This window comes from Nuphar pumila, chromosome 17 (genome assembly GCF_984573655.1).
Source record: "Nuphar pumila chromosome 17, dmNupPumi1.hap1.1, whole genome shotgun sequence".
Classification (NCBI taxonomy): Eukaryota; Viridiplantae; Streptophyta; class Magnoliopsida; order Nymphaeales; family Nymphaeaceae; genus Nuphar; species Nuphar pumila.
The window spans coordinates 12,300,725-12,321,400 of record NC_143265.1 but is presented as its reverse complement, the minus strand read 5'-3'; the positions used below and the strand labels follow the sequence as shown (position 1 = coordinate 12,321,400).

Genomic DNA, 20,676 nt, shown 5'->3' with positions numbered 1-20,676 from the left:
CCCTGCATGCTTTAAATAAGCACGAGTTTGGACCCGGGTTGGATCCGAATCTGACCCGGGTCTGATTTTTTTTTGCCACACCCCCGCACTCATGTTTTTTTAAAGTGCCGCATCCCCGCACCCGCACCCGCACCCATGTGACATAGATGATCACATCTTCTTTGTTGAATCAATTAAATTATTGCATTATAGACGTTGCTTGAAATTCATTTTGTAATTTAACTGAGATTCTCTATTTAATATTCAATTATTCATTATTGGTTTATCAATGATGCAATGTTTATTATTTTTTTATTTGATAAGCTTTTTTAATAATTTTTGTGAAGCTTACGCTTTACGCCTCACTACGCTTAGCCTCGTTTCATGAGTGGGTCTTGCACCTCGCTACACCTCAATGCTATTCACAACATTGCTATATATATTTATTCATTTATTTAGATAGTACTCTAATCCTCAAATCCTATTTTTTGGAAATTTCCACACCTATAACCTAAGTCCTTGATGCAAAAAACTTAATGCAAGCGATCAACTTCTTGAGCTCTTCACATCATCTCTGTCACAACAATGTTATCAACATAGGCATTCATAATACATATACTCTTGCAATGTTTCACAATTGGAGAATGCATTAGTTAAGACCCATTCTCATTAGGCCCTTCCAAAAACATAGTTGCAAGTGTTTTTGTTTGATCTAAACCATTGGATGTGTTTATCATAGTTTACTCACTAAAGAACATGTATTAGATTAGGTATTTTTAATGGCCACAAGGGGACAAAGCATTCCTCTTCACAAATAGGTGTAATGAAATACAAGTGCCAAAAAACAATGTCACAGAGTGACTAAAAGAAGACACACGCATAAGCAAGATGTCTCTAATGGACCAATTACATTGTGCCTCAAAGGGAAAACACCAAACACACACAAAGAGAGAAGCGAGAACTTAAAATATAAGTTACAATATATTAAGAGGTGCTTAAGAAAGCATTAAGAATGAAGGGGGTATTATTTAACCCTATTTATACAAGAGATGAGACTAAGGGGGACTCTCATAGAGTCGTTGGGAGAGATGAGACTAAGGGGGGCTTCCATAGAGTCGTTGGGAGCCCCCCCCCCCCAGCGGTCACATTTGTGACCATTGGGGGTATCTCAATGGCTCTATTGTGGGCCCTTTATGTTATTTAACTAAAAAGTAAAACAAAAAATAAGGAAATTAAAAAAGAAACTAAAAAGACAACCCTAATGGATATACGGGTTTTACATAGAAGGAAAAAACTAAATTGCTCCTAGTGGGCATTACAAGAAATAAACGAGAAATAATATATATATATATATATATATATATATATATATATATATATATATATACATACATACATATATTTTAATACCCTCCCTCAAACTGACTGTGAGATCATCGAAAGTTTACTTAGAAGAAAGTAAAACCTAGGAGATGGTAAAGCTTTGGTAAAAAAAATCTGCAAGTTAGTATTCTGAAGTGACGTATGGAAGTTCAAGTGTTGTGTAAAAACTTATCTTGAAAATAATGACAAGCCATCTCAATATGTTTCGTCCGTTCATGAAATGTATGATTACAACGTAGATGACAATTTGTTGTCGCAATGTAGCTTCGAAGGAATAGAGATGATAACTCCCATATCTTTAAGCAAACTTCTTTACTAAACAAATTCAGTTGTAGTGGTGGTCATTGCTCTATACTCAACTTCTGTGGAAGATGAAAAACCTTCTGTTACTTCTTACATATTAAAGAAATTAACGATTCTTCAAGGAAAACAGAATAACCTGTGGTAGAGATACGATCATTGGGGTTTCCACCCCAATTAGAGTCAGTATAAGCAATTAAATTTGGAGATAAAGAAGAAGATAAGAATAACCCTTTAGTTATAGTTTTCTTTAAATATCTGATAATTTTCATGACAGCTACTATGTGAATAGTAGTAGGAGCATTCTGGAACTGACTTGCACTATGCACAACATGAGCAATGTCTGGCCTGGTAATAGACAAATATTTAGAGATCCAATTAATTGACGATAAGGAGTGAGATCTTCTAAAGGAGGTCCATTATTGGCTCTTATCTTAGCATTGATTACTTCTGAAGTCTCTACTTTCTTTTCATCAATCAAGCCAGACTTAACAATAATATCTGATGCAAGTTTCATTTGAGATAGGATATATCCCCAAGAAGAATATGCAACTTCAATCCCTAAAAAATACCTTAGAAATCTAGGGTCAGACATATCAATTTTTTTTAAGAACATTTTTAATAAATTCATTGCCCTTTTTATCATTCTCAGTGATGATCATATCATCAACATATAACAATAAAATAGTTATGTAATCACCTATAAAAAACTTTATTAAAGCGATCATACTAAACTTTTGAAGCTTATTTAAGCCCATAAAGAGCTTTATTAAGTTTAAGTATTTTTTCTTTCTCAATCTCAAGACCCAGCAGATGATCCATGTGGATTTCTTCACAAAGGTTCTCATTTAAAAAGACATTTTTGACATCTAATTGGTAGATAAACTATTATTTAATAGATGTTAAGGTTATTAAAGTTCTTGCACTAGTCATCCTAGCATCTGGAGCAAAGGTTTTCTCATAATCAATTTCATATGCAACTTTTCTAACTTTGTATCTTTGTAATAACCCATCACTCTTAGTTTTGACTTTATAAACTCATCTACATCCGATAGCCTTTTTTCCTAAAGGTAGACTTACAATTGTCTAAGTGTTCACTTTGTTGAGTGCTTCTAATTCAAGTTTCATAACATCAATCCAATGTGGGTTTTGATTGACTTCTTTAAAATTGGAAAGCTCACGATATGAGTGGATCATCATTAGGCAAGTTTAATTTGGGAAAAATGAATCATATGACAAATTTTTTAGGAGGTCTACTACTTCTAGAATATCGCCGAGATAGCGAGTCTTCTACTTGGTTTTCTAAGGAAAAGTTTTGTTAGTATATGTCAAAAGCATTTTGATGTTCATTTCCCTCTCGTCGAGTATACACATGGATATCATTGGTTCTTATTAGGAGAATCATCATTTTGATAAGAATTGTCATCACAAACATTCTCACAAATAGTATCATTAGAATCTTTAGACTCATTTCTAGGTAATAAGTCAAAGAGAAAAGAATAATCAACATCCTCTTTGGGTTTTTGAGATTCAAATCCATTTTGTTCTTCAAGAAAAGTCACATTTCTTAAAATATAAAGTTTGTTAATTTTAATATCATAACACTTGTATCTTTTTTTATTTTCACCATAGCCAATAAAAGCACATTCAAGAGCTTTTGGTGAAAGTTTATCTTGTCGTTGAAAAAGAACAAAGCATTTACAACAAAAAATTCTTAATATTTTGATTTACTTGAAAATAAACAAGTCATATTATGTAATATTTGTCGATGACTTTTCTAGGCATACTTGGATTTACTTCTTTAAGCATAAATCTGAGGTTTTTTCACATTTTCAAACATTTCATAAAATGATTAAAAATAAATTTCAAAATGATATTTCCATTTTTCACACTGATTCAGGGGAAAATTTTATGTCCAAAGAATTCACTGACTCTCAACTTACATGGCATCACACATCAAAGATCTTGTCCACACACATCACAACAAAATGACCTGTCCGAACGTAAACATCAACACATCATGGAAACCACTAGGACTTTATTGATAACAAATCAAGTTCCAAAAGGATTTTGGGCAGAAGCTACCCGAACTGCTACCTATCTTATTAATCTAATGGCGTCTTCTTCTTTGAAAAATATAACTCCAATTGAAAAATTTGTTAACTTATCTCCTGATTACTCTAGATTAAGAGTCTTTTGGATGCAAGTGTTTTGTTTTCACCAACAAGAATGACAAACTCTCTTTCCATGGGATTTCTTGTGCATTCTTAGGATATGCTGATAATAAAAAATTCTATAGGTGTTTTGGTTTTCAAAATAAAAAAGTATATGTATCAAGAAATGTATCTTTCTTAGAAAAAGAAAGTTTCTTTGAATTTGAAAAACCTAAGGAAGTCACTGAATATTCTTTTTTAATATATTTGACTTCAAAATGTAATGAATGTAATCTTGACAATGATCAAAGTACTATCGATTTTGAACATAATGTTGATAATGAAGAGCAAACTCATAGGGACATTAGTCTATAATATTCAAGGCGTAGAGAATCAAATCTTCCATGTGCATTAGAAAAATATTCCGAAGTACCAACCGGAAGGTCATCTCGAATTTCTAGACCTCCTGAAAAACTTGTCATACGAATCTTTTTTACCCACATACAAGGCAATTGTCGCATTAATACAATCATATGTAGAATCGTCATCCTGTTCTCAAGCCAAAAATCTTATAGAATGGGTAGAAGCCATGAAGGTAGAATTAGATGCATTAGAAAAGGCTAACACTTGGCCTACTTAAGCTATTCCTCTAGGTAAGAAACTTATAGGTTGTCGATGAGTTTATAAAGTCAAAACCAAGAGTGATGGAACTCTTGAAAGGTATAAAGCTCGATTAGTGGCCAAAGGGTATGCCCAGGAGTATGACATCAATTATTAAGAAACTTTTGCCCAGTTGCTCGAATGACAATTGTCAGAATATTAATAGCCTTAGCCTCCATTAGAAAACTATGTCACACGGACTCGGCTCCAAGGTCGCCGCACCCGCGTCGACACGCACCGACATGGGTGCGGACACGGGTGCGGCTCGGACTCGGTCAACCCGACCCTGGGTGTGGTCAACGCACCCAGGGTCATTTTGGTCCATTTTTTGGAATTTTTTTTTTGAATTTTTTTTTTAAAATTTTCTAGGCTACAGCTGTAAGGAAAAAAACCCATCACAACTAAAAAACCTGTACACTTTCAAGTTTTAAGTACAAAATGGGCACAACTCAAGTTTTTGTGGTTTTTTCCTGTATGAAGAAAGTGAATTATTACAGTGTATGAAGAAAGTGCCCAAAAGTGAATTATTCCTGTATGAAGAAAGTGTACAGAATGCCTTCACAACTCATCACCTGTCCCCTAATGGGCACAACTTTGACCGAGTCTTATATATATATATATATATATATATATATATATAGCCGAGTCCCCGTGTCCAAAATTTTTGAAATTGCACCGCACCCGCACCCGCACCCGCACCCGCACCCATGTGACAGTTAGAAAATGATCCATATTTCAGATGGATCTCAAAAATGCTTTTTTATTTAGAAATCTAGTTGAAGTGTACATGGAAGCCTCACCTGGAATTAGTATCCTTAAGGGTAAAGATCTTCGTTTAGAAAAAATTCTTTACGGTCTTAAACAGGCACAAAAAGCTTGGTATGATAGGTTTAGTCATGTTATGCTTAATATTGGTTTTCAATCTCATTTGACTGACACTGCTTTGTTTATTAAGAATTCTGATGTAGGGATTATTGTTTTCCTTCTCTATGTGGATGATATGATAATCACCGGAGGCGACAAACAGGGAGTTGAAAACATCAAAAAACTTTTTAAAACTCATTTTGAAATGATTGATTTAGGTTTATTAAGATATTTCTTAAGAATTGAAGTTGCTTATTCCCCTCGAGGGTATTTGATATCTCAATCTAAATTTGCCTTTGATATTGTTTTCGGGTCTGGAATTACAAATGATAAAAAAGTGGACACTCCAGAAGGTGTCAACGTTAAAATAAGAATTGATGATGGAAAACTTCTTGATGATCACACTCCTTATAGACAGCTTATCGAAGCACTTTCCTATCTTTCCACTACTAGGTCAGATATAGCACACACTGTACACACAGCTAGCCAGTTTCAGCATGATCACACTTCTATTCATATGGGAGCGATTTTGCGTATTATTAGATACATAAAGTCCTCTCTTTCATGAGGCCTCTTCTTGTCTGCTTCATCGTCATTAGATTTAATTGCTTATACTAATGTTGACTGGGAGTTGATCCCAATAATAGACACTCAACCACTGGTTTTTGTGTTTTATTAAATGAATCTTTAATTTCGTAGAGGTACAAAAAGCAACAGAAGGTCTCTCTCTCCTCCATCGAAGCTGAATATAGGGCCATGGCGACCACAACAATGAAAGTAGTTTGATTCAGATGTCTGTTAGCTGACATGGGAGCTGAAGCAATACAAGCTTTAAGAATGTGCTGTGACAACAAGAGCGCGATTTATATTACCAGCAACTAGACATTTTATGAACACACCAAATATATTGAGATGAACTGTCACTATGTTAGAGAGAACTATTTACATGAAACCATTGATCTGCCGTATGTTATATCGGAATATCAATTAGCAAACTTTTTCACCGAACCTCTTGGTGCTCCTAGATTTCCCTTCCTCTTAAACAAACTTGCGCTTATTGTACCGTAAGTTTGAGGGAGAGTGTTAAAATATAAAATGTAACATATATACAACAACAACAACAACTACGCCTTCATCCCAAAACAATTGGGGTCGGCGATATGAACCAAAAGAGAAAATCATTCTAGGTCTTCCACATGAATCCTTCTCCTCCAATCATTTCTATCCAATGCATTGTCCTCGGTGAGGTTCAAAGCATTCATATCCTTTCCTATCACCTCTATCCATGTCTTCCTAGGCCTACCCCGACCTCTTTTAACTAATATATTTTTCCATTTCTCCATCCTTCTAACTGGAGCATCATTAGGCCTTCGCCGAATATGTCCAAACCACCGTAAACGATTCTCTCTCATCTTATTTTCAATGGGTGCATCGCCTACCTTCTTACGTATCTCCTCGTTCCGAATCTTATCTTTTATTGTATTTCCACACATCCATCTCAGCATACGCATCTCAGCTACACTCATTTTTTGAATATGATGTTTCTTGGCAGCCCAACATTCCGTACCATATAGTAAAGCGGGCCTAATAGTCGTCCTATAAAACTTTTCCTTCAACCGCAATGGCTTTCTACGATCGCACAACACTCCAGTTGCACTCTTCCATTTCATCCACCCAACCTTTATCCTATGATTTACATCTCCATCAATTTCTCCATACTTTTGAATGATAGATCCCAAATATTTGAAACAGTCATCCACTGGTATTTCTTGCTCACCAAGCTTCACTACACTCTCATCACTACTTCGTTGCTTATTAAACCGACATTCCATATATTTTGTTTTACTCTTAATCAACTTAAAACCTCTTGCTTCCAATGTCTGTCTCCATAATTCTAACTTATCATTAACCCCAGCTCTAGACTCATCAATCAAAACAATATCATCAGCAAACAACATACATCACGACACATTTTCTTGAATTGATCTCGTAAGCTCATCCATCATAGCAAATAGGAAAGGGCTTAATGCAGATCCTTGATGTAACCCAACCGTTATAGGAAAATTGGTTGTCACCTGTCCACAAGTGCGGACATTGGTTACTACTCCTTCGTACATATCTTTAATTATACTAATGTACTTGAGAAAAACACCTTTCTTCATCATTGTCCACCAGAGAACATCCCTAGGTACTCTATCGTATGCCTTCTCCAAATCAATAAAAACCATATGCAAATCTTTGTTCCTCTCTCTATATCTCTCAATCAGTTGTCTAAGAAGATGTATAGCTTTCATAGTTGATCTTCCAAGCATAAAACCAAATTGATTCTCCGATATCATGACAACCTTCCTCAACCTATACTCAATCACCTTCTCCCAAAGTTTCATAGTATGACTCATGAGTTTTATACCACGATAGTTTGTGCAATTTTGTATATCACCCTTATTCTTATATAGAGGCACCAAAGTACTCTTCCTCCACTTATTAGGCATCTTATTTGTCCGCCAAATCTTGTTAAAAAGATTTGTCAACCATTCTAAACTTTTCTCACCCAAGCATTTTCAAGCCTCGATAGGTATACCATCTAGGCCAATTGCCCTTCTTGATTTCATTTTCTTCAAAGCCTCTGCAATTTCTTTCTTTTGAATCTTGCGCATGAAGTCACGATTCATCTCATAAAATGTAACATATATAATATATGCAAATAATATTATATTATATATATATATATTATATTTTATATTTTTTCTTTCTCTTTTTATTTTATTTGTTATCTAGTTCATTTAGAACTAGATACTATAATCTAGTCGAGTCCCAACTAGGACTTGACTAGAATATAGTCGTTCTATATTTAGAGCCGTTGGACTAGGTCCAACGACTCTCAACGAGAGCTCTCACTCCTCTCCCTCTTGTATAAATAGGGGTAATCCCTCTCCATTGTAAATTAATGCTTTTTAAGCATTTCTTATGAGAAATAAAGAATTACTATTTTTATTGTGTTCTTCGGTTTATACCCTTTTATGGGTTGTGTTTGAGGTGTCTCCAATAGACACTCTTTGAGAGTTTCTCGTGCTTTTGGGGAAGACCACCATTTCATTACACCTATCACATAGGCACAATGTACTATAAAAACAGATATAAGAAACCAATTAGAAATAAAAAAATATAAGAAACCGATGGAAAACAAAAAAAGTAAATACAGATGCAAAAATTACACACTTGCACATACACATGCGTACATACTACCACAACACACACACACAAGCTCTACATTCATATATACACTACACACGAGTTCACACATACACAATGCACACACACAGAGCACACCCACCACACGTTCACCCACATACACACACACAACATTAACTGAGAACACCCGTATGTTAATCCACATGTTCCAAGTGTCACCTTCTAATGTCGGAATCCCCTTCCCATGACAAGAGGGCAATAACAATCACAGAAAAGAAATAGTAAGAACAAAAAAAAAAAGAACATAGGAGATGAAGCAAAAAAAAGAAAGAAATAAGAAAGGGAAAAAAGAAAAGAAGAAGATGCGGTGGAAAGGAGAAAATGGAAGTGAAGAAGATGGGCATGAAAGGAGAATGGAAGAGAAGAAAAAGAAGAAGATGGGACATAAAGTAGAATGGAAGAGAAGAAAAGGAAGAAGAATAAGATGGTGGGATGAGAAGGAGAAGAATGGAAGAGAAGAAAAAGAATAGTGGAAGAATAATAATATGAAGAAGAAGATGAGGCATAGAGAGAGAGTACTCGTGAGGGAGGGGGGATCTCGCTTTCATCAATGGTTGCCGAAGGTCGCCACTCTCAATGGTTGTCAGTGGAAGGGAGAGTGAAGAGGAGAAAGGGAGAAGGGACATAAACGATCACACCCCCCACCCACCCCACTCCCTTAAATTTTTTTTTATTTCTCTAAAAAAAAGGGGAAAGGGTGAAACGAGGGCTTTGACCCAAAGTTGACCACAACTTTATGATATGAGGCATGCACCTCATGGTCGAGGCGAAAGCACGCCTCAAAGTCAATGAGGTATACTCCTCTACCCCACTTACACTTTTCATGAGCGCTACAAAACTTTTGTTCCAATGCTTTGCTTCGAGGCATGCTTTTTGCGCTTCGAAACATTCTTTTAACTACACTGATATATATAGAGAGAGATGCAAAAATGCTAAATGGGTTTTTCGTTGAGTTGCTAGTCTAAGAAGCGGGAGCGAGACGCAAGGCACTTCTAAATTTGTAGGAAGCAGAAAGTGTGGTACGACTTAGAAGCGAACCGAGAATCGTCTTGAAAGCGAGAGGGGAAGTGAACCGAAAGTGAACAAGGATTCAAAGGGAAAACAAAGAGGGAAGCGACTTAGGATTCGAGTGGGAAACGAGTAGGAATTGAAAGAAAAGCAAAAATGTATATTTTTTTAATTGATCAAAATATAAGATTAATATTATCATTGACAAAATAAAACATGACCAGATAACATTAAAGTTGATCTATTAATCTCAAAATTAAATCATGTATTCAAGGCAACCATCTAACAAATACATCATGTTGCAATCATTTAATAAATAATACATAAAAAAAGATCGCAGAGAGAAGGAGAGACAGAGAAAGAGTGAGAGACCGAGATAGACAAAGGGAAAGAGTGATAGACAGAGGGAAAGAGAATGAGAGGTAGAGAGACAGAGAGCGAGGGAGAGGAGAGTAAGAGACAAAGAGAAGCGAGAGAGGGAGAGGAGGGTGAGAGATAAAGATGTGAAAAATGAGCGAGAGAGAGGGAAAGGAGAGAGGAAGAGGAGAGTAAGAGACAAAGAGGAGAGTAAGAGGCAGAGAAAGAGACAGGTGTACTTGAAGATTTTGAAGACACCCATGGTCGTCGGAGCCTGCTAACGGCTGTCGGAGGTCGCTGGAGCCAGCTGACAATCGCCGTAGGTCGTCACCGCGTCGTCTATTGAGAGAGAGAGAGAGAGAGAGAGAGAGAGAGAGAGAGAGAGAGATTTGGGAAATTCGAATAGGGCATCGATTTTCCCTTTTATAATGCCCATAGAGAGATTTGGGAAAGTCGAATAGGGCATCTACTTTCCCTTTTATAATGCCCAAAAGACTATTATACCCTTTAAAAAAGGCTATTTCATTATTATGTTTTTTTTTGGTAAAAAACGTGTTGATAAGGGCTAAAATGTCCTTTTAATAGGAAGCGAGCTTCCAATTTAGGGGAAGTACACTTTCGATTTAGGGGGAAGCACACTTCCCATTTTAAAATAGTGCTTCCCTTAATGTTTCAGAAGCGCAGCATTTTGCATTTTCGAAGCACATTTTGGGGAAGCGCGCTCCCCCCCCCCCCCCCCCCCCGCATGTGCAGCCACTTCCGATAACCCTGGTTTCTTGGGATTTTTCATTTTATTTTTAAATTCTGACCTGATTTTACAAGGATCAGATCTTGGGGCATTTATTTCTGACACATGGTGGGTTTTTATAAGGTTCGAAAAATCAACTGTCCAAAATCCTTGTAAATTTTCACAGCTCCAAATATCATTTTTTTTCATTGAAATCACATGATCCAGGTGTCACTTCCTAGTTCCGTAGTAAATTGTCCATGTTGAACACATCTATGGGGCTAAAATCACGAAAAAAGCATAGGAAAGGCTGAAAAACCCATTTAGCATGTTTCTTTTAGGGGTCATTTGTTTCACCCAATTTACACATGAAAATAAGGGTTTTACTTATGAAACCTTCTATTTTGGTATGCAGGTGAAACAAACATGCCAACTCTATTTTCCTATGAGGCCCACAATCATCATGGGTTTCTTTTCACGTTGACCATGCATTTACTATGTAAATCCATAAACACAACCCCCTTGTGAATGGATTTACCTTCCCATCATGGGATGCCTTTCCCATGGAGTCTTGTTATTGATGGGAATGAAACAAACAACCCTCTAGCATATTTCATTTAGCATGTCTCTCTCTCTCTGTCTCTCTCTCTCTCTCTCTCTCTCTCTCTCTCTCTATATATATATATATATATATATATATATATATATCACATAGTCACATATATCGCCGATATTTTGAAAATATCGCGATATTAAAGTTGTAAAATGGAAAAACAATATTAAATGTAAAATATCACAATATTTTGAAAATATCGACAATTTATATATAATGTGATATTATCACGATAATATCGTGAATATTAAAGCTGTAACAAACCTCAGCAGACGAGTGTTGTCTCGGGACGGGAAGAAGGAAGAGAAGAAGGGAAGGAAGAAAAGGAAGGAAGGAAAGAAAGTGGAAGGGAAGGAAGAAAAGAAGGAAAGAAAGAGGAAGGAAGGAAGGAAAGGAAAGAAAAAAGGAAGGGGGGTCTCAGTGGATGCCTTGCGACAGGAGAAAAAAGAAGGAAGAGGAAGGGAAAGAAGAAAAGAAGGAAGGATGTTATGTCATTATGGCTCCTTTGGTTTACATCTATTTTTCTTATTTTTTCCTATTTTTTCTAATTTTTTTCATTTTATTTTTTAAATCCCGAGATTTATTGGAAAACCTATAATATCCTAATCTTATACCTCGCCGAGATATAGCCATTACCGATATTTGTGATTGATATATATATATATATATATATACAAGCAATAAACTAGTTGAATTGCTTCATGTCCTCTTACAAATTATACAGAATAATTTGAGAGAAATGTAAATCACCAACAATGATATGCTATTGCATTTTTATGATTTGGTGGACCACAGCAAATTCTGAACATACATAATGAAATTCAAGGAGGAGAAAACAATGCTAATTAAGCCATTAACAGTGCTAATCACAAATCTAAAGCTACTAAACTAAAAAATGAACATACTTATCTCAAGCATTATTATTAATTTATTGGTTGATGACTCGCAATTGCCAGAAAATTTAACAAAAGAGCTTTGAATCTTAGAAAAGAAAAAAGAAAGCTCCTACCACCAGAACACCATAAGTCATGTCAAATTGATTTGCAACTAATCCTGCATGAAATATATAAGTTAAAAAAAAACTGTTACTAACTGAATAATAGGAAGTTAAACTCAAGGTTGCCAGACTAGGAAGCGGAAGCGGGAAACGAATAATGATATGGGAAGCGGAAGCGAATTTTAAACTGTATAGGAAGCGGGAAGCAAGGGATATATATATATATATAAGAATTGAATGGGAATCAAAATGAAACACAAATAAAAACTAAAATAAAAGTGACTAATATTAAATTTCATGATTTTTTAGTGTAAGAATTAAATTTTTAACAAAATCTAAAAATGATGACTACCAATTTTGAGAATGCACATGAAAGAGAGTGAGAATAGTGAAAACACATAAAAAACATGAAAAGTTGAGTAAGAGAACATATAAGAAGAATATATGAAGCGTGTGGAAAGCATAGGAGAAGCGTGGGAGAATCGAGGTTCTCATCAAGTTTCGAAAGTGAGGAGTGTCGCGCTTCCGAAGTGAATTTTCGGGAAGCGGGCTTCCCACCTATCCGAGAAGCTTCTGATAACTCTGGTTAAACTTCAACCAAAAGCTAAACTTGTGATATCGACACAAAGCATCACAAATGAGTCACTATAATCATCTAAAAACAGATTTCCTGGTTCAAACTAAAGAAAGTGTTGTATGTGCTATACTGCTCCTTTAATGATGTAGAGTGTATGTGCTGTCAGATCTTCAATGGGATGAGTTGTTTGTTACATATCATGCAATTTGATATTCAAAATTATGTTTTTCATACAATCCATCTAGAACCAAATTCTTTTGATAGGCTGTCCATCTAGAACCGGTTGGGTGCTTCTAGCTTGTATCTCAAATCAGCCAATAATAGAATGCCATATTTGTAATTCCATTATCTACTGTATTAATGGTCTTTTGTTAATATGTTGGATCCCAATGCATGTCTATTAACCTTTCATCATGTCCTATCATGCTAATTTTCCCATTATTTTCATCACTTATAGGTAGGTCTTTTGGCGTATTTGATGATAACCAGTACACGCCTTTGAAGCTCTGTGACATGCTGCTAGACAAATTTTATTTGCCTGCTGATTATAAAGTGGAAGTTTGCCTTACCTTGCCAGCTCTGAGGAGGGTCCAACATTTGTTGATGGGCTTACAAATTTAATGCCTTATTATGGGAATGATTTCCATTCAGTCCTAGGTCAAGAAGAGTTGGCAATGAAATGCAGCTTTGAGCAATTTTCTTTTCATGTGTTTTTGGACTAGTTTGGGGAATTATCCTGGAAACAGAGGTTGTGGCTTTTGTAAATAAATTTACAGCCATTCTAGTGCCATGGTCTGAATTCTTGCCTGCATTATACATCTCTTTTTAGCTTGCAAAGGTTCTCCATTGTATTAAGAGGCAGTTTAGTGTTCCTTGATTTACACCCATGCTATATGCATCTTTTCATGTTATCCACATTTTTTGTACTTATTTCTCACCTTTTTCAAATAGATTTTTTTCCTACTTAGAAAGAGAGATAGGGGTTGTTGCATCGATTGTAAGGTTATGCCGGGAGAAAGCGTAGCTACACAACATAGAGTCTTAATTTTAGATCTTAGAATTAGACAATGCCGCAAAAGGGATAGACATAGGATAGATCCTAGAATTAAGTGGTGGGCACTGAAAGGAGCTAAACAAGGAATGTTTGTAGAGCGGGTAGTTAAGGAAGTTGATTGGTGTCTCGAGGAGGATTCAGAATCAATGTGGAATAAGATAGCGGGTGGCATGAGAAAGGTGGCTAAGGAAGTATTGGGTGAGTCTAAAGGCGGTGCACCTTTAGGTAAGGATACATCGTGGTGGAACGAGAATGTCAAATTAGCTATTAAGGTTAAAAGAGAGTGTTATAGAAATCTAAGTAAGAGTCGTGATAATGAGAATTTGGAGAAGTATATGATAGCAAAGAAAGAAGCTAAAAAAAGTAGTTCGGAACGCGAGGGATAAGGTATATAAGGAGGTTTATGACAAGTTGGATACCAAAGAGGGCGAAAAGGATATTTATAGGCTTGCAAAGATGAGAGACAGTAAATCGTAGGATCTGGATATGGTTAGATGTATCAAAGATGAAACACAAAGGGTTTTAGTCAAAGATGAGGAGATTAAGGAGAGATGAAAAGATTATTTTGATAAGCTATTTAATGAAAGTCATGCTCAGGATCTTGGAGACTTCTCCATTCCTTTTCATGAGATGAATCGTGACTTCATGCGCAAGATTCAAAAGAAAGAAATTACAGAGGCTTTGAAGAAAATGAAATCAAGAAGGGAGTTGACCCAAATGGTATTCCTATCGAGGCTTGGAAATGCTTGGGAGAGAAAGGTTTAGAATGGTTGACAAATCTTTTTAACAAGATTTGGCGGACAAATAAGATGCCTAATGAGTGGAGGAAGAGTACTTTGGTGCCTCTATATAGGGGTGGCAATCGTGTCGGGTTGGCGGGTCGACCCGACGGGTTGGCGGGTCAACATACCTCAACCCGAACCCGACCCGTTTATTAAACGGGTCGGCTGTGGCAAACACGAACCCGACCCGTTTAATAAACGGGTAACCCGACACGACCCGCCAACCCATTTAATAAATGGGTTGGGTCGGGTAAACGGGTTCTCAGGTTTGCGGGTCAGGTTGTCGGGTCGGGTTGGCGGGTCGACGGGTTGCGGGTTGGGTTGGGTTGGCGGGTCGGGTTGGCAGACGGGTTGGCGGGTTGACCCACCCGCCTAACCCGTTTATTAAACGGGTCAGCCGGGTTGGCATACCCCCAACCTGAACCCGACATGTTTAATAAACGGGTTACGCGGGTCGACCTGTTTATTAAACGGGTTGGCTTAAGCCCAACCCGAACCCGCCTAAGAGGCGGGTTGGCGGGTCGTGTCAGGTTTTGCCACCCCTACCTCTATATAAGAATAAGGGTGATATACAAGATTGCACAAACTATCGTGGTATAAAACTCATGAGTCATACTATGAAACTTTGGGAGAGGGTGATTGAGTCTAGGTTGAGGAAGGTTGTCATGATATCGGAGAATCAATTTGGTTTTATGCCTGAAAGATCAACTATGTAAGCTATACATCTTCTTAGACAACTTATTGAGAGAAATAGAGAGAGGAACAAAGATTTGCATATGGTTTTTATTGATTTGGAGAAGGCATACGATAGAGTTCATAGGGACGTTCTCAGGTGGACAATGATGAAGAAATGTGTTTCTCTAAAGTACATTAGTATAATTAAAGATATGTATAAAGGAGTAGTAACCAATGTCCGCACTTGTAGAGGGGTGACAACCAATTTTCCTATAACGGTTGGGTTACATCAAGGATCTGCTTTAAGCCCTTTCCTATTTGCTATAGTGATGGATGAGCTTACGAGATCAATTTAAGGAAATGTGTGGTGGTGTATGTTGTTTGCTGATGATATTGTTTTGATTGATGAGTCTAGAGTTGGGGTTAATGCTAAGTTAGAATTATGGAGACAGACATTGGAAGCAAGAGGTTTTAAGTTGAGTAAGAGTAAGACAAAATACATGGAAGATCGATTTAGTAAGCAACGAAGTAGTGATGGGAGTGTAGTGAAGCTTGGTGAGCAAGAAATACCAGTGGATGATTGTTTCAAATATTTGGGATCTATCATTCAAAAGTATGGAGAAATTGATGGAGATGTAAATCATAGGATAAAGGTTGGGTGGATGAAATGGAAGAGTGCAACTGGAGTGTTGTGCGATCGTAGAATGCCATTGCGGTTGAAGGAAAAGTTTTATAGGACGACTATTAGGCCCGCTTTACTATATGGTACGGAATGTTGGGCTGCCAAGAAACATCATATTCAAAAAATGAGTGTAGCTGAGATGCGTATGCTGAGATGGATGTGTGGAAATACAATAAAAGATAAGATTCGGAACGAGGAGATACGTAAGAAGGTAGGCGATGCACCCATTGAAAATAAGATGAGAGAGAATCGTTTACGGTGGTTTGGACATATTCGGCGAAGGCCTAATGATGCTCCAGTTAGAAGGATGGAGAAATGGAAAAATATATTAGTTAAAAGAGGTTGGGGTAGGCCTAGGAAGACATGGATAGAGGTGATAGGAAAGGATATGAATGCTTTGAACCTCACCGAGGACATGGCATTGGATAGAAATGATTGGAGGAGAAGGATTCATGTGGAAGACCCAGTATGATTTTCTTTTTTTGGTTCATATCGCCGACCCCAATTGTTTTGGGATGAAGGCGTAGTTGTTGTTGTATTTCTCACCTTTTTCAGGAATATATTGAATCTTTCAGTTTTTTAAGGTTCACATTTTTTTTCCTGTTACTATATTGGGGCATGCATGCTGTTGAAATTAGCTTTCCTGGTGCTGGAATTGACATTTTCTGATTTATTGTTTTAATGTGCTTATGCAAGCAGGCGATTCCTGACTCAATAGCAGGGCTTCAAAATATGGAGGAACTGTATCTCTCTTCCAATATTTTAGTGTCACTGCCAGATTCAATTGGCCTATTGCTTAATTTAAAGATATTAGATGTCTCTGGAAACAAGCTAAAAGCGCTACCTGATAGCATCTCACGCTGCAGGTATACCTTTGCTCTCATGTTGCATTTGTTTTCTGAACTCTTGAAACTTTTTAGTTATTGCTTCTGAATCCTGATTAACTTCTTTGAATCAGATCATTGGTAGAGTTGGACGCAAGCTTTAATGAGCTCACTTATCTACCAACAAACATTGGGTATGAATTGGTGAACCTGCAAAAACTCCTGGTACATCTTAACAAGCTACGTTCTCTGCCTTCTTCAGTTTGTGAAATGAAATCTCTGAGGCACTTAGATGCCCATTTCAATGAGCTTCGTGGTCTTCCACTTTCAATAGGGATGCTGACAAACCTTGAGGTCCTGAATCTGGGTAGCAACTTCAGCGATCTAACAGAACTCCCTCTGACGATTGGGGATCTAACTAATCTCAGGGAACTTGACATCAGCAACAATCAGATTCATGTTCTACCCGAAACATTTGGTAGACTAGAGAATTTGGTTAAACTCAATCTGGACCAGAATCCCTTGGTTATCCCACCTATGCAGGTTGTGGTCAAAGGTGTTGAAGCTGTAAAAGAGTACATGGCAAAGAGGTGGGTGGACCTTTTGATGGAGGAGGAACATAGAAGTGTGCTAGAAGCTAATGCCCAAGCTCAAAGTGGTTTACTGACACGCAGCACTTCATGGTTGAATAATTGGGTTTCTGGGGTTGCTGGAAGTGTTGCTGGTTATTTGGCACCAGCAGGGCAATCGCCAAAAGATCCCTTACTTGATCAGCAGTTGTGATATTTCTAACTAAAGTTTATCGATAGATGGTGGTGTGGATTGCATAGGTGCTATAGGCATTGATGTCAACTTCTCTGGAAGAGTCCTTGATGCAGTGCCACAGCGTCAATGGGCAAGTTGCAGTAAACAGTTAAATTTCCATCTTATGCTGGTTACGTGTTCTTATTTTGGAACTGTAACATAGGAAATTCATAAACATCAGCCACATCTTGTTACTTTTTTATCCTTTTACTGTTTTTTTCGGATTTGCTTTTGTTTCATATGTAATGATAGTGCAAACATGGACAATTAGCAATAGTTTTTGTTAGACAAGAACAGAAAGAAGAACAAGTATACATCCTGAGTGGGAAGCACATGTAAACAAATGAAGCATTTGTGCAGGCTAACTGACATACAATAGGATATAGCATCAAGCAGCCAATGCAGAGCCAGTAAATTAATAGGAATAACAAAATTGTTCTCCCCTCCCTGATTTAATCTTGAGATTTGAGTGTCAGAGTCCACACTGTCAATCGTGATGTCAGGGAATCACACATTGATCAATCAAACAGAGATTCATCAACTACAAAAGGTTTGATTCTTTGGGATCTTTCTCTTTCAAATGGAGCGAGATCAGGATCTCGAACAACCTGCCAAAGCACCAAAGTCTCTCTGTCTATCTAGTGCTTGGGATTCCAATTGCAACTGCAAAAACAAGATAGTTGAATATCTTCGTAGCGAGGTTAGACAGCACACATGTATACATGAGCATATGCATCACTTGCGAATCTTGAGATCTTTTTATCACTGACGTTTATGCTGATTGTTGGTATGCTTGTTCAATGGACAAGCTCTGTTCGGGCTAGCTTTTGTTTATTGTTGTACTAGTATTACCAATAGTCTCCGCAAGAACATTGGCCATCTTTGAAATGGTGGAAGCGATTCATGTCTCTGACAATGATCACACGATCGACAATCTTTGAGATAAACTTTGTAGCATTGTGACAATCGAGTGCAGTTTCCTTCATCTCATCTTCAATGTCATGAAGTACGAAATCTGTTAGAGGAACATAGCCCATAATTCTCATTTGTGCCATCAATTCCTCTAGAAGAGAATGGATTTGCTGCCATTGTGGATGCGATCTATCTTCAACTCTGAATCGGTAAACCTGGTTGTTGAACTCCACAAAGGTGCATCTTCCTCAGTCCTCTTTCAACCATCATCTTTCTCACCCTCTCCACGTCGGTCCATCTTGACTTAGCAGCATATATATTTGAAAGCAGAACATAGTATCCAGGATGCTTGGGTTCTACCTGGAAAAGTCAGGCAGTATAGGCATTGTTTCTACAAGTTTTTCTGCTTCATTCAATCTACCGGCACGGCCAAGAAGATCTACCATGCAAGCATAGTGGTTTACCCTTGGTGTAATTCCGTATTCATCTACCATGGATCTAAAATATTGTTGGTCTTCTTGTAACAGGCCTGAATGGCTGCAAGCGGAGAGAATACATGTAAATGCAACGTGGTTTGGTCTGGTGCCTTCGTCGATCATCATATTAAAGGCATTGATTGCATCTTTGCCATGACCATGCATTCAGTAGCTTGTTATCATCGCACACCAGCAAACATCATTTCCAACAGTTCGATAGAATAAAAACCGAGCCACGCCAAGACTCCCACAGTTGGCATACATATCAATCAGGGCTGTTATGACCGAAATATCAGAATCAAACCCAGTCTAAATAATGTAGTTGTGAGACCATTCTCCCTTCCTCAAAGCTCCAAGATGACCGAAGGTGACTCTGAACAAAAAGCAAACTAAAAATAATTGTATTGTACAACAAAAATGACTTGTTTCTAAAAAAATCGTACAAAATTTTAAAATCACCAAAACCACAAATGTCTGACATTAAAATGACAATGTTAACCTTTGTACAATGAAGTTTCACTAGATATGCGAATTTCCTCGTGAATATGTGCCCAAGTATTGCATCAAAGTTCTGTGACAAACTTTGTCACTGATTTTCGACCCGGAAATGAAAAAATTTGAAAAAACACAAAAAAGGATATAAATACTTTCATGATGACACATGATTCACTGAAAAACAACGAACATGCATTGAGATATAGCCCCAACAACATTTCTGAAATAGAAGATGAACAAGCACAATTGCGCCAATCTTAATTATTTTATACTATTTTTCGATCACTCGCGTCAGAGATTCAAAATAATAATAAAAAAGACAGAGACAGATCATGACGTTAGCTTTTCAGCACCACCAATATCACCTTATCTAATGAGCAATTGGGAAGAAACATCCTTTGAAAGATAGAATGTTTGGTTGTTCTAGTTTGTAGAGCATGTTTCTATTCTGGTTTTAGAACTTACAAAAGGATTCTCGATTATGACTCAAAACATGAAAGTTACAAACATATGTCTCAGCTTTTCAACGACTATAAAACTGTAGGTTTTTTACTGAGAATAGAGATTGTTCTGAAAAAAATGTGAATATGTGAATTTCCTCCTAAATATATATGAATTTTCTCTTAAACATGTGAATTTCCTCCTACATATGAGATTTTTCTCTCAAATATAAAAATTTTCTCCTAATTATATGATTTTTCTCTTAAATATATGTGAATTTTCTCTTAAACATGATTTTTTCCTAAATATATGCAAATTTCTTTCTAAATATGCAAATCTCCTCTTAAATATGCATCTTTCCTCCTAAATATGTGAATTTCCTCTTAAATATGTGAATATGCAAATTTTCTCTCAAATATGTAAATTTTCTCTTAAATATGTAAGTTTTTTCTTAAATATGTGAATATGCAAAATTTTTTCCCAAATATGTGAATTTCCTCCTAAATATGTAATTTTTCTCTCAAATTTTCTTCTCAAATACGTGAATTTTCTCTTAAATATTTGAAAGAAATTTTCATAATTGGAAAGAAATTTTATGTTAAAAACCACATATTTAGGAGAAAAATCACATATTTAGGAGAAAATTTATATATTTAAAAGA

General features: G+C 36.7%; 1 protein-coding gene across 1 annotated transcript in view; it reads left to right on the top strand.

Annotated features, from left to right (window-relative positions):
* LOC149811655 (plant intracellular Ras-group-related LRR protein 3-like) overlaps positions 1 to 17,917 on the top strand; it is a 38,340-nt gene extending 20,423 nt beyond the window's left edge. Inside the window, exons 3-4 of the mRNA XM_089993432.1 lie at positions 16,763 to 16,929; positions 17,022 to 17,917. Of these exons, the coding sequence (XP_089849558.1) occupies positions 16,763 to 16,929; positions 17,022 to 17,670 (816 nt within the window). The 3' untranslated portion in view covers positions 17,671 to 17,917. The remainder of the gene's footprint in view (positions 1 to 16,762; positions 16,930 to 17,021) is intronic.
* The last annotated feature ends 2,759 nt before the right edge of the window (positions 17,918 to 20,676 follow it).